Below are 15211 nucleotides of genomic sequence, written 5' to 3'. Positions count from 1 at the left end.
CAAACTTCCTGCAGTTATTCACCATTTACAGTTTATCAGCTGTTCTGTACTGTTATTGTTACGCATTGAATGTAACATGAAATATCCATAAAATATATAATTTAGTTAGGGGTCATCAGTTTAGTCAAATGTAGAAAAAGGGCTCCCTTAAAGAAAAAGATTGGGAACCACTGCACCAAGTCAAGAAAAGTCACGATAAGTAAAAACCTGTCATCTGAATACAAGCATTGTTGTGTTTCTTTAACTTAGAATAAGCTGTTTTTTTTCCTAAAGAAGGAGATAAAAACTGAACTTGATGCAACTAAATTCAACACACTGGTCCGCTGCTAAAATTAACCCTTATCTTCACGTGCTATTTGTTGGTAACTAGCTGATTAGATCTTAAAGAGGCGAGCAGGTGTGAGAAGCAAACCACGGCCACCATTATCACCATTTTCACTACCTCAAAGCCAACCAGCTCTGCAGCTGACAAAACACAGCCTTCTCCGGTGACAGAGAGCACCTTCTGACCGACCGATCAGATAGGCTGCACAGAAGGATGGAAAGCAAAACATCCTCTCGCCCCTCAGCGTGAGATCATAGCTACACCTCTACACTTCCGCTGTCAGCAGGTAGAAAACACCCACAGCTGCCTTTATGGGGCTTTTAAAGTCCTCTATAGGGAAGGCATCATTATTCACGTACTCTTGTAAAAGGGCTTTGATGTTTCATTTGTTACTGTCTACAGGTCTAATCAGTCTGAAGGGGGCTTGGCTGCTGAGTTTGAGACGCACGCAGGTTAAAAGCTGTAATTAGAGATAAAAATGGGAGTTTACCGCGGTGGAGAAATGTCCTCGAGGGTAAAATAAAAAGGAGTGCCATAAGCTTGTGAGACGCAGGCTGAACATATATACACTTACTTTATGTATATATTCTCTACTGTATACATATTGCAGGGTTCCCTTTAACCAGAACTCACTGGCAGAAAACCAGTGGGTCATCAAACAAACTGGTTGTTTGGATCCAGTTTTAGTGTAAAAATATGATTATTTTGATCCAAAGTTGAGCTCAAGTTTTACCTTAATACTGTCAAACATATAGCAAGTTGTACAAAATGATCAAAATAACTACATTTTATTATTAGTAGGAAAAATAACACAAACATCGAACCAAACGGGTCAATTGAGGGATTTTTAGTGTTGCATTGGGCCACAGGTTGTCCTTCTAGGGATGCAACTAAATATTACTTTTATTATCAATTAATTAATTAGGTGCTTGGTCCATAAAATGTCAATCACCGTTTCCCAAATCCCAAGTTGACACTCTGAAGTGTCCAAAGATATTCACTTTACTGTCCTACAGGACTAAATAAACCAGGAAATATTCACATTTGAGAAGTCAGAGAATTTGGACATTTTTTCTCATAGCGATTTAATTCATTGTTGCAGCTCTATGTCTTCCCTTGATATATTGTAGAAGGCTGGTGAAAACACGAGTGACAACAATGAAAGTATGTCCAAGAGTGACTTACAGATATAATTAAGCTGTAATACAACAAAATCTCTGTCATAGAAGAAAATAAATGTGTTTTTTATCGAACATTGTCGGAAATTACAAAAACAGAAAGCAGCAATTCAGTAAAAAAGAAATGTGGAGTCCAAACAAGAGTGGCACCTAAACAAATATGCCTCCATTGTAATAACAACAAGGTTGGAAACAAACTAAACCTCCGCCTACTTCCTGTCCAGTCAAAAGCTCTTTGATGCTCTAGAAGTCCAATGTCCAGTCCCCATTCATTTCACCCGACACATCCTACTCTACACTTTAATTTCAAAGAGAGGAGTCAATATCCTGTCAGTAGGTCACTGTATAAACTTGATGTACCAGTTTTAAATAAGAACAATCATAGAAGCCTTTTTCCTTTTTTTAAGTCAAGACAAGTCAAAATACACTCAGCTGCTAGCTTATTAAGTGCTTTTATGATTTATTGCAGAACTGTTGTAACAGACTAACAGTTTGGTATACCTAAAACCTAAAACCAGCAACTGAGTTTAAGATAACATTATTCAAGATAAGTAACAAGTCAAAAAAGTTAAGATAAGTTAAGATACTAAACTATATGTTGAGAAAAGTCAGGTCGAGAAAAAAAGATAAGAAAAGTAAAGATAAGCCTGGACAAGACAAACTAAGAAACGATAAGATAAAACAAAGTAAGAATTAAAGTATAGTTGGTTATACAGCACTAAAATGTCATGTTCAATCATATCCAATGCAATCTGAGCCAGACATGTTTTCCAGTCAAACCCAAACAGTGAGTCTGAATCAACTACAGCATACAGGTTCACACCACAATTAGTAGTTCAACTGAGCAGAAACCACAGTGGCATGTTTTCATAAATTATATTCCAAGACACCACACTCACCTCAAGTAATAATCAGCTTTGTTTTTATGTAAGTAAGTGTTTGCTTTGCTACGGTCTACCCCCAACTGATGTAATAAAACAGGGATTAACAGTTGAACCAGCTTGTGAAAACTGTGGCACCTCATGTTCTCAACACAAGGTAGGAATCACCTGCCAATACGGGAAATAAGGAGATTAATGTAATTATTTAGTCTCTGAAATGTATCACCGTGTCTTTGTTTTGTGATTCCAAAACCCAAAGATATTAAATATACAACGATATAAAAGAGAAAAGATGTTTACCTCTTAATCACGCTTTGCCAATAAAGTGTGATAACAATACAAAATTCATGAAAGTACTTTCACTTGGCCTTCTGATGGGCCTCGTTAAACCAGCTGTGCATCCAGGAAAGAAAACTGTAAAATCATGAGTAATAATCAGTCTGACATTTTCCATTCTGATGTAATTATCCTGTGAGATCCCCTGTATTATATCCCCTGTGTACACCATGCAGTTATGTGAACAGCTACTAATTTTGTACAGTTTTTGTTAGCCCCATTCGTTGTCTGCTTTGATAAAATATAGCATCGTATATCAACGACACCGGGCTGTTTGGCCACCCAGGGGGAAACGTGTGCTGCTTGTGTTACAGCGTACTTACATGTTATGTAAACACAGTAAATCTGAGAGGGGCTGTATCTGTTAAATGTAGAGAAAGAAAACAAAGACGATGTAAATTCTGATGATTCGCTTCGAGGAAGAATCCACCCTCAGATCCGCTGACACTGTTAGATAGTAAATCATCAATTAATGAGGCTCGGTGTTTGAGGGGAATTTCCTTATTTGGTGGACTCACTTTACCACAAGCTGATTCATTCTCTTCTGTTATTGATTTTCTCATAAAAAACCTTTCAGATCAATTGTATTAAACGTTTCTTTTTGTGCACTTCAAAACAACAAGAGCAACGGGACTAGTTGCATCCCCAAAAGTGGATTTTTGTTTTTGAGCAGATTTTTCATCAACTGCTTACAAGCCTGAATTCTTGTGTGAAGTTTATGGAACGCTTTCTGCATATATGTCTCTACATGAATGCGTGGGCATGCCTGAATGTCAACATAATCTTTGTGTGTTTTGTGTAGAGTGTGTGTGTGTCTGTGTGTGTGTCTGTGTGTGTCTGCAGCCAGCGGAGGAGGGAAACCATAGCCAGGTAAAATTAGGTGATAAAGACGGGAGGGAACGACGAGCCCTGAAGAAGGGAAAATCTGAACAAACCCTCCGCCCTCCACACACACTGTAATACACACATTCAACATACTGTAGTGTACTCGCTGCACTACAACACAGTAAGAAGCACAAGAAACACCTCTCACCAGCATGGACCCTTAAAAACTCTAAAACAACATTTCAATCCTAAACAAGTGATGATCTCCAAAATGTCATTTTTGTAATAAAACACCAGCACACACACACACACACACACACACACACACACACACACACACACTTGAAAATCATTGATGGACAACTGAACAGGCCTACCAGACACAACCCCAAGGGCTCGAGGGATTAGGGGGCCTAGGATTTGTTGTTTAAAGTCAAAAAAGGCCACATAGAGATGCAAAACAAACAAAAAGAGGTGTAAAAAGGCCAGGAAAAGACACACAACCACAAATAATGGATGCAAATTGACCTCCAAGAGATGGAAACAGACGACGAAGAGACACCAAACAACCACAAAGACACAAAATGACAAAAAAGAGACAAAAAACTACCACAGACAGAACAAAACAACCGAAAATATATGTAAAAAGATCAGGAAGAGATTGCGAAGAGATGACAAAGAAACCCTTAACAACCACAAAGAGAAGAAAAATGAGAAGCAAAATTATCAACGAGACACAACAACAAATTGACCTACACGGCCACATAGGCTGAGTTCAAACAGCGAGCCTTAGCACTCAATTCTGATTTATTGCTCAGACCTTATTTGTTTTTTTTGGGGCTGTTCGCATTGTTTCATAAATGTGGCTCACATCAGATTCCAGCGTGAGCAGGTCACAGTCCTGCAGTGACTATAAAAATCCCATGAAGTCTGATACAATCTGACGCATTAAATCAGACATGCACTGAGCCACTTGTGCCTGCAGTGTGAAGGTAGCCATTGAAATGTATCTGTGAGGGCTGGGCCCCATGTCTGTGCCCTGGGGCCCCTTTTCTCATATCTGTCCATGTGCAATAACTGTGCTAAAGCTCAGGAGGAAACCTGAAGCTCGGCGCACAAATACAACAGAAGAAACAGGCAGCAGATAGAATAAAAGTCAAACATCTGAGATGAATGAGCCTGTCACTGTTTCATACTCTCCCAGTGCAAGAAGAACAGGTCAGTGCACGATCTGCTGCACATGTTTCTTAGTCCACTTCTGCAAACAAAGGCAACAGAGAGGAAAGTACAGTCTGGTTTTTGACTCTGGAGGGGATGTGATGAGCTATTCATAATTCTCAATAGACAAGTCCAGACATTCACACCAACCACAATCTCATAGCGCCTGAAAAACCAAGCTTTGAGATCATGTGTCAGCACATATCCAGCTCATTATTCAGAGACATTCAGCAGAAATTTGATGTCAGAATTTAAATTTTAAATTAAAGTATGCAGGTTTTCTGAGATAAGATGTGCAAAATGAATTAAAAACATTTAGTCAAAGTAAAAGATACCAAAATTGCAGCATTTTAGATCATTTTCACAACAGTTTTACAGTATTTTCTGCACTTTTTCTTTAATATTCCTGTAGGAACGATAAGAAAGATTCTGCAGTAACATTTGATTAAAACAATCAATGCATGCAGCTTACTAAATAATTATAAAATAAATCAAAATGCACCATTTACCTCTGCGCTGTGATTTTATCTGTGTGACCACCAACAGCAGGAGCATCTGCCAGTTCAATATCGACCACCTGTCGCGTCGACGCATCCTTGAAGTGATTATTTATTGAGTTTGACAAAGAAAGAAAAACAAATAAAATCCTTTCAGAGGTTGTGAGGAGGAGTTCTCATCTCCAGCGGACACTTTCAGCAGCTTGTGGAGAGAAATAAATCACTGTGAGGACACTTTCACCAACCTCTGGTCCACCTGTGCAGCCTGTGTGCACCTTGACGCACAGCAGTGAGCAAAAGTGATCCGCCAAGTCCAGGGAATCACTGAACTTCCTGCATGGGGTTTTCAAAGTAAAAGCTCTACTCATGAACATTTCTATTTTTAAGTAAAGACAGAATGATGATAGTGGCTACTAAAAGTCAATTCTTGCCACCACTAAAGACTACACACGACAAATATTTTAGTTTTAGTTAAGTTTATTCATAATACAATCAAAAGTCTGATTAATCTGATTAAAAACCTTTTTTAAAATCCTATAAATTAATATTTCTTAACTTAATTGCTGAGTTTGGTGTCAAATGCTGTCATTTAATTGAATTTTAATTAAATAAAAAAATATAACATGTTAAAAATCAGAAATGACTTTAATAATCTGTTACGGACACATTTTAGAAGTTAAAATATCTTCATTTGGGGGGGCTTTTTCAAACATATTGTTTGCCACCTCTCTTGAACATTACTCTAGATCCACAGCAAAAACAAAATATATATACTATAACAGGCACTTAACTCCACATATAATAGAGTGAAATTATAAGAATGTATATAGTAAGAAATAAAGAATCCTCTTCTTACCAGAACTGATTCAATTCTTATTGTCTCACTGATAAATAAAATGCGTTTATCTTGAAAGCAGCAGCCTTTATTCCTGCAGGACTCGTCCTGTTATTTGCTAACTTCACACATCTGCCATCAATCAGTTTTCTGCCTGGAGACTTCACAACTCAACTGACTTCATTTCAGTTCACAAAACTTTCCCTCAGGCTCCAAAAAGCTGTTAAAATTACTGTGTCCAATCTGTATTCTCTGCCCTGGCAAAGAGATGATGGCAAACGCATATTTATCAACCAATGGGAAGTAATGAGAATCAAACCAGGCATCAGAATCTGATTTATTGGGAAAGAACATGCACAGATACAAGGAATGTGTCTCTGGGTTTAAGTTCAGTGTTACACAAAGCTGCACAAAGATAAGGTAAAATAAATATAGAACTATTATGCACTGTATATATAAGAAGGTCAAATAATAGGTGTATAATTAGAAAAGCAAACAAACAAATAAATATTGAACGGAATAGATAAATGAAGTGGGTGATCATGTCTACAGCTGTGGTTTCCCGACCCCCACTAGGGGTCGCCAAAGCTTCACAGGGGGTTGGAAGACCTTCTTGATTTTAGGAGGCGTAAGAAAACTTTACAAAACATACACAGTAGTCCTGTATCTCAGCATTTCATAGTTTAGATTATTATATACATTGTTTTTATATAAAGTTCTGCAGACTGGGGTCCAAAAACTTAACTGAAATGATATGAATTGGGAATGACTGGAAAGCTGAGACACATACTTAATGCCACCCCTGCACAAGTCAGTGCTCCACTTGTGTCACCCCAGGCTTAAAAGTATGGACATGTCCCTGATTAGAAGAGATGTTTTCTTGCTGCCTGGTACCAGAGGAGGGGCCAGCTGGAGTACTCTGTGAAAGGGGATGCAGCTTTTTGTCATTTGGAAGCATTTGGTCCTTGCATTTATTTACACTTAAATTATTTCTTCTTGTGCTTTTAGTCAAATTAGAAGAAACAGGACACAAATACACTATTTTTGTGATTTTTTTCCTAAAAATGTACTCCTGGGGGAGCATAGCAGTTGCCACTTGCTACTAATTTAGTGCCCCACTGTTATAAGCCTCGTGCTTCTCTGGGATATTTGTTCTAGCTCCGACACTGAAATAATTTCATCCAAAACTTCCTGCAGTCTCTATTTGGGTTCATTGTACAGTTTTATCAGTTGCTATGTGGTTTTATGTTTTGCACTGAATATAATATGAAGTATCCATAAAATATTTACTCACTGACAGAAAAGAGCTCCCTTAAGGAAAAAGGTTGGGAACAGTTTTCCATGTGTTTGACTGTCTCTGTTCAGACATGTTGGTCTGCAGTGTGGCACCTGTCTGTGATCCGGACTGAAAAATGCGTTCCTTAAAGAGAGAAAGGCTCCTTATGATGACAGATGCTCTATAACCACCACCATCTACACATAACACACACACACACACACACACACACACACACACACACACACACACACACACACACACACACACACGTTATTAACCTTTAAATCCACCTTTTCTTTTATAGAAATCTACACAATCTTTCTGCATGAAATCAAGGTTTATTCTTAAAGAAGCCCCCCTCCCCCTGCCCAAAAAAAGACAAGAAACTTTTTTTTTTAAATGCAAAGCTCAGTAGGCAGAAGTGAATGTCAATGTATTAAGGTTTGTCAGAACTTGCCCTCTCCAACATCTGAACCATACGACTGAAAAGAAAAATCCCTCTGACGCATCTCTCCCTGTGGATCCACAGCTCCTCATTTCAGTCGTCAATCCTGTGTGCACACGTAAAGATAAACCCACTTTACGCCATCGGCAGTACTCTCAGGGCACGTTTTGTTGTTACGACCCCTTCCCCTCCTCTAGTCACACACTTCAAATTTAAATTCCATCCATCTTCTACCTTGCTTTCAGCTGTCAAAGAAGCTCAGGAAGAGTCATGTTGAAGGTAGCACTTATGTTGTGACCTGTGGATGAGAGGTGCAACACTCTGTCATTTTTGTCTGAACACACAATATGAGATTTGTCTCCTCCCGCCCACCAATAAGGAGAAGAATATCGAGCTTTGTGTCTCTTTCCAACAAGGTTTGCTTGTTTACAGCTGCCTGGATATGCTGCCAGTAAACTACTCTACAGCTGAATGTCTGGGTAACAGGGACGCTGGAAGTCAGTCACAGTTTGGGGTGCTGAGAGAAAGTCTGCCTATAATGATCATACTAAATGCTAAATGCATGACATTCATGGTTGGGTGCATTCATTTGAATAGCCAGAATAATTTACAGCCTATTTTGGAGTTATTAACTTAAACTTTACACACATTTTTATAACTTTTTGACAGATAAAAAAGATTTTAAAAAACTCTTTCCTGTCATAAATCCCAGTAAACAAGTTGAAAGTCATTTTTATGATCTAATAGTTTTCATTATGCCAGATTTTATGGGGTGGAGCAACCCCCTCAGCACCCCTGCTTCCAAGCGCCCATGCTTGGTAAGGTCATTAGTAACCTTACAACAGCTTTATCACAGGATGTGAGTTCACGTAGAGCAGAATAAATAATGTTTATGCTCATTTTATCCTTTCAGCATCAAACTGAGGATGCGTTCACATTGTCAGAAAATGAATCTAACTTTGTTTTAATAAGACTGTATATATATTTATATTCAAACATTTCCGCGCATTTACAATAAATTAAATTACTTTGAACAAAATGATACAGATGTTCTCTCTTTTTAATTAGCAGTAATTTATTCAGTTTGATAGACAAAAATGCAGTTTAAAGACACAAATAAATTGAGTCAAATGTTAATATGGTTCAAGAAAAAATCCAGTTCACTTTCTGGGTTTTAGAGGCCACTCCATTATGAGTAGCAGATCATCATACAGTACAGTGGGTGGTTTCACAGTATGTCACAATGCAAACAAGCTGTGAGAATGCGTCCATGCTGTTATGTGATCGTACTGAATGACGCTGTGACAATGGACCATAGAGCACCTGTACTATAGGTGTGGTGTCACTTTATAAACTCAGCTGGGACAATATTTGATATGATTTGGATCTGGTATAAAATTACATTTTTCAGTCTCCCTTTTAAATGTATTTTTGGGAAATGTTTGTACTGATCATGCTGTTACAACAGCAAACCTATTGAAACCTGCAGCAAGACTGTGTAAATGTTTAAAAACCAAACAATTTTATCTGTTTTAGAATGACCTGAGAAGAATTTTCTTTCCCTTTTTATATATTAATTTATGTAGTTTATTTATGTCAAACTATTTTACTTCCATGCAGTTATTCACTTTTATGCATCTACTTACTTGATGACTATGTCCATTGTCCCTGATGTTCATGTGTGAAATTGCATGTTTGTGTATTAATAAAAGGATTTTTAAAACATTGTGATACACATTAAATGTGTTGTCCATCTTTATACATATACAGAAAATAGTCCATGAATTAAACTCAGCTAACAGCTCCTGAACTGGTGTGTGAGGACCTCTGGTGGACAGACAAGGAATCAGCAGCAACTTAGTAAAGTAACAAAACACATAATTATAACAGATTTTTCAAGAACATTTAATAAATAAGAAACAGTATAAAAAAGTTTAGTTTAAAAAGAACTACAAAAACTCCCTCCCAACTTCTGCAGACCAAACAGTCAGGTTAATGATTTGTTCCTTAAAGAACATACTGCATGAGACTTAACAGGTCCTTCAGCACAGTGGTTCCCAACTACCCTCACTAGAGGGTGCCAAAGCATGATGGGCCAGTATTTGGTTCACCTCTGTTAAGAACTGTACATGTAAGGTAAAATGTCTAATAGAACAATGGCCAAACATCAGGGACAAGAAAACACTGAATTTGTCAAAAAAGAAGCCTCTTAAGTCTGTGTGACGAGACACAGAATTGGTTAAAATCATGATGGAGCTAAAAGTACTTCAGCTTTGCTTCTCGTCTTGTGGATCATCTGCTGGCTGTTCCTCCTGTCTTGGCTCCTGGCTGAGTGTTTCTGGACATCAGTTATCTGTCAAAAGATAAAAGATTGGTCACATCCACAATGCATCTGTCACATGGTGCAAGTTATCGTTCACTGCTGTTCACACAGTTCAAGAAAGTCATTGACAGGATATAAAAAGTGGACTGCATTCTTTCTAATGGCCAGCAGGGGGCAGCTCAAGCCTACTTCTCACTTGGTTTTTGAGCTCAGTAAACTAATGAGTTTATGACCTCAGTCTCTAGTTTTAAGCCTTCTTCCATACAGCATGATGCTCATTTAGTAAATAATGGTATATTATTGTAGTTCTTAGAATGGATGCAAGCAATGGAAAACAGATTACAGTGGATGTTCCCTTGTACCTGAAAGATGAACCAATGTATGTCGTAACTCTTTGTTGTGTTTTGTAATTCTGGTTTATTTAATCGACTGCGGTTATTGCACAGTGAAAGACGTCATGAGGTCAAACACACCTTGTAGTGAACACGAGGAATGTGCTGAATCACTAGATGTAATTCAACAGAGGCAGACGTGTTATTATATTCAACCAGTCACATTTTCATCAGCGGATTTTAAACTTGGACAACATTTGCATGAGTAATAAATCTGCACTGTAACATGGTGTATGCACCTGCAGTCTTCTCATCCAATACCAGTCTGTCCCCACAGTAAACAGTAGAAAATGTGTTAAATATGTCAATATCACACATATTCTGGACTGTTAGTTAGTATTGCCATTGTGCAGACCTTACTTACATTTTATAATGTATTCCTATAGGAAATATCATAATTTTGGTACGTTTAGGCAAAAACAAACAAAAAACTATCTGATTAAGATTAGGAAAGATTGTGATTTTTGTTAGATGTTAATAAATATTGTCATGTGTCAAGTCACTGCTGACTTTTGAATAATGCTGTAGTCACTACCATTGGATTCAGGACAACTTCAGTTTCAATAACGTGCTCTGATCCAGTGTAAATATGATATCTAACATGTCAAATTACTTATTTTGTGATGTTTTCTTGTGTTTTTAAAAGAAAATCAACTTTGTCTACCAATTAAGGCACGATGAACGTTTTAAATTATACATTTTGATTTTGTCATGTTTAGCTACATGTCTTGAATTTGTGTTTCCACCTCATATAACATTTAATAACATAATGTCGCCATGGAGTCAGTCAGTTAGCTCTGGTTTTTGCCTATATTTGTTTACATGTTGGCAATTTTCACCATTAAACTTGTGCCGAATTACTTCTTAGCAGTTCCTGTTTGCAATGTCACCAAACAGCAATCACTCAATTACTTTGATACGGTAAAAAAAGGTGAAAACGTGATGATTCTTAGGCAAGTTCTGCTTTTGCTTCCTGTTCACTCTGGGAATTTCCTCAGTAGTGAGAAAGTATCCGGGTTCGTTCCCACAGCCTCTGCAGCTCAACCAGAGGCTTGCCCGGTCTTGTTGTTTAAAAAATTGAAACCTTCATACCTTAGACTTCTTTATGAAAGACTTTTTAAAGACATACAGATACGTAAATGTTAAGCACTGAATATTTGCTTTACACGTTGAGCTCAGACAGTTGCCACCACGAGCAAGAGAGAGTGGGCCACAGATTTTTGTATTTCAACTTCAGCATTATAATATGTAATACAAGTGAAACATCCAGCCAATATTGCCTCACCGTTCAGACCTCACCCCCCCACACACACTTTCCCTCAAACACCACTGAAATGTATTTTTTAAATAATCATATTTGGGGTATTTTATGTTTTTACTAGAAAGTGACAAACCATTTCAGTTCAAGGTCAGCACCTAACCTCTTAAATCAAAGCTGTTATCTTCTTTATTTTCTGTAATTGAACAGAATAATGATCTGATTTTGTTCTTTTTTTTTATTGTTTTCTGCAAAAGAGCATTAAAAACATATTTGTTGTTTGAGCATGTACTTAGATATTTTCACTATATTCTCTCTCTGTATTAAGACACTGTGATTTCATACTTATAGGTACAATATACCTTTTAGGTCAGTGTACTCAAATGAGTAAACCAAAATCAGGAAACGACCGCTTTTCCGTTTTTGTTTTAAAAATTTAAAAACTGAAAACGAAAAAAGGAAAATGTGTTGGCTGCAAATCACACTGACCCTGATACAGGACCTGCTGTTTGACGTTAATTACTAAAAACATATTTGCAAGTACATAAATACCATTTTAAGGCTTATATAATAAACAACTGGTATCAAAATATGTTTTAGATATGCAAGGCTGTCCCTGATATTAATAATAAATAAAAACAATGAATATTGAATAAAAAAAACAGAAACGTAGTCGATTCTTACCTTATTTGCATTTGTATATGAGTAGTATGAGGATACACACTACCACAATCTCTACTAATATGAGACAGGTTAACATGAACGTCCGGTTCTCTAGAAAAAAATTAATGAATGAAAAAATAAATAAAGGTTTAAAAGGACTTTTAATTTATAGATCATGATTTCAACACATTCTAACAGAGGCCACATGGGCATGCTTAATAAAGACATTAAGATGCATTAAAGTAGATATTTGTTGGTGTGAGAACTCACTACGGTGGAAGGGGTTGACGGCTGGATCGCTTGCTTTGAAGCTGACCGGGTTATCCAACAAACAGGCGTACCATGGCTCCACCTGGTCATCCTAGAAAGTGATAGAAAGATAATATTAGCCAGAATTTCATAAACCCCTTTATTTTATAGGCCTAGATTACCAACATTACTTCATACTACTGCTTACTACTACATGTTTCCTGTTCATACCTTATTTATAATGTGCACATTGGATGAAGACCAGCGCATGTCCCCTGCTTCCCACTTAAAGGTGATTGGTTCAGCGTCTGTGGTGTTGCCGCTACAGGTGAGAACACAGTAGGTCATCTCAGGGTCGCACCACGTGGAGACGGTGGGTTTAGAGACATGAGCTGACGGACAATGCAACAAACAAAAATGTTAGGTGAAAAACAAACAACCCCTCTTTTAGCCAAACTTCGTACAAAATTCCCTCCACTTACAGATGACCAGCAGTTGAATCGTGCTCTTGACTTGGTTGTTGATCTCTACTGTGTAGTTGCCGCTGTCGTTTCGAGTCAGTCCCGTGATCATCAGCGCTCCAGTTGTACTATTCAGCGAACCGCGAACTAAAAGTGTGCACATACATGGTTCAATTTAGCTTCTAGTTAGTTTAGTTTAGTTGTCTTCAGCGGCCCACTGGAGCAACAGACTCTCAAATTAATTAAAATTAATTTACTCAGTGATAGTTGTGTAATTGAGGTACTTTAATGTGTAAATTGGATGGATTGCAATATATTCAGATGTTTTTTTGGAGCAAAACCTCCTTAAAATCGACAAAAACACATAAGTGATCCCTTAATGGACAGTATACTAAATTTTATTATATTAAATTATATTAAACAGGCTTTAATGTTTCACATACCTTTAAAATGGCGGTAAGTGTGCGTCTCATTTCCATTCCACTGCATGGCGATGTCAGGACCGTGTTTCCACACTATGCTGGTGATGGGTTTAACCACAGAGTCTGGTTTGAGGACAACCTTGTCATCCACGGCTTTGTAGACCGGATTGTCTGCAAAATAAAAAATCGTCACATCTCATATTTTCTTTTTCCATTTAGTCCTTTCTGTTTAGTATCATCATCAAAAGGTAGCCACGCCCTAAAGCATACCCTGCATTATGGTCTATTTCACTCTGAATTGGACCACAATGTACTAAATGAACATAAAGCTGTATGGAAGAAGACTTTTAACTACAGATTGAGACCATAAACTCATTAGTAAACTGTTTATTCAGCTAATAAATCAAGTGAGAAGCCGGGTCATTTCTCCGTAAGAGTGCATGGCATCAGTTTTTATTGTAGCCAATGGAGCTGCCCCCTGCTGGACATTACATACAATTCATGTTTAAAACACTTCACAGACCCAGAAGCCTCTGTCCATTATATTATATACTGTGAAGAGACTGAGAGTCCTTTACTGCAACACTTGAAAACACCAGTAATAAACGCACAAAACGTTTTTTTTTTTTTAATCATTAAGCTGTCAGTTAGTTATAAAATGTTCGAATATAAATAAATTTTAAAACTGACTGTATTCTGTAGTTACAGATAGTAAACTTTATTGTGTCACACTCACTGGAGTTTGCTTTCACTGCGGTCAGGAAGACGACAAACAGTCCCGCCAGAGTCACCGACATCCTCATTTCTGTCAGCGAATAAAATACGTGATTCTCGTCTAAATATGAAGAAATATTTCCAGTACACAGAAAACTACAAAAACAATTCAAAGTCGTGACTGACAACTAAAGCAGACAGCGAGGATGAAGGAAGGAAGCAAGTGGGACGAGTTTTTACTGGATCCGTCATTTATAAACGCCAACTCTGGATGCAGGGGCGTTTCCACATTTCTTTTTACCTGGGTGGCACAGGTGAGACACTGACTATTGCAGGGGTGGCATGAAGCATTAAAGAGTCCCAGGCATTCCCAATTTATGCAATTCCAACAGGGTTTACCCCAGGTTGCAGAATATATTCAAATAGTAAAAATAATAAATAATAATTTATACCACATGCAGAAAAGGGCACGTTTTTTCTTTTGTTAGTTTTGCTTTTGTTTTCTCTCCTTCCTCTTCCTCGTCTACTAGTATTATCATATGTATAATTCCTTCATAACCATAATCCTTGATGCCCTGTTGGTGTTGTCTTTATATGCCTCACTCTCTCTTCCTGGGACTATGGGAGCCCTGGCAGTAAGACAAAGCTCACTGCTGCTGTGCTGTAGTGCCCCTGTGACCAATCTGTTCTGTGCACCTGAGGTCCACCGAGGAGATCAGATGCTTCAAGTGTCCCTTAAATATGTCGGCAGAGCCACCAGCCATTTATCCCAATGAGGAGTGTAAGGAACAGCTTGCATACCTTACCTGATAAAATGTGTTGAGATATTCTATCATCTGCAATAGCTCAGATGCATTATTATATAGTGCTTTTTCCTGTGTCAGCAGTTCCCAACCTGGTCTCTAAAAAC

General features: G+C 37.8%; 2 protein-coding genes across 2 annotated transcripts in view; both read right to left on the bottom strand.

The window, feature by feature from the left end:
• LOC127378661 (collagen alpha-1(XVIII) chain) overlaps positions 1–5549 on the bottom strand; it is a 43185-nt gene extending 37636 nt beyond the window's left edge. Inside the window, exon 1 of the mRNA XM_051427768.1 lies at positions 5273–5549. Within this exon, the coding sequence (XP_051283728.1) occupies positions 5273–5357 (85 nt within the window). The 5' untranslated portion in view covers positions 5358–5549. The remainder of the gene's footprint in view (positions 1–5272) is intronic.
• Positions 5550–9700: 4151 nt separating this feature from the next.
• Positions 9701–14578, bottom strand: LOC127378676 (uncharacterized). Its single transcript, XM_051427803.1, has 7 exons — positions 14324–14578; positions 13609–13758; positions 13187–13312; positions 12936–13096; positions 12726–12816; positions 12477–12566; positions 9701–10172 (listed from the first exon to the last, which is right to left on the bottom strand). The coding sequence occupies exons 1-6, from the start codon at positions 14388–14390 to the stop codon at positions 12478–12480; spliced, it is 684 nt and encodes a 227-aa protein (XP_051283763.1). The 5' UTR covers positions 14391–14578; the 3' UTR covers positions 9701–10172; position 12477.
• Positions 14579–15211: the final 633 nt, after the last annotated feature.

Source organism: Dicentrarchus labrax, unplaced genomic scaffold (genome assembly GCF_905237075.1).
Source record: "Dicentrarchus labrax unplaced genomic scaffold, dlabrax2021, whole genome shotgun sequence".
NCBI classification, from domain to species: domain Eukaryota; kingdom Metazoa; phylum Chordata; class Actinopteri; family Moronidae; genus Dicentrarchus; species Dicentrarchus labrax.
This window is presented reverse-complemented; position numbering and strand designations above follow the sequence as displayed.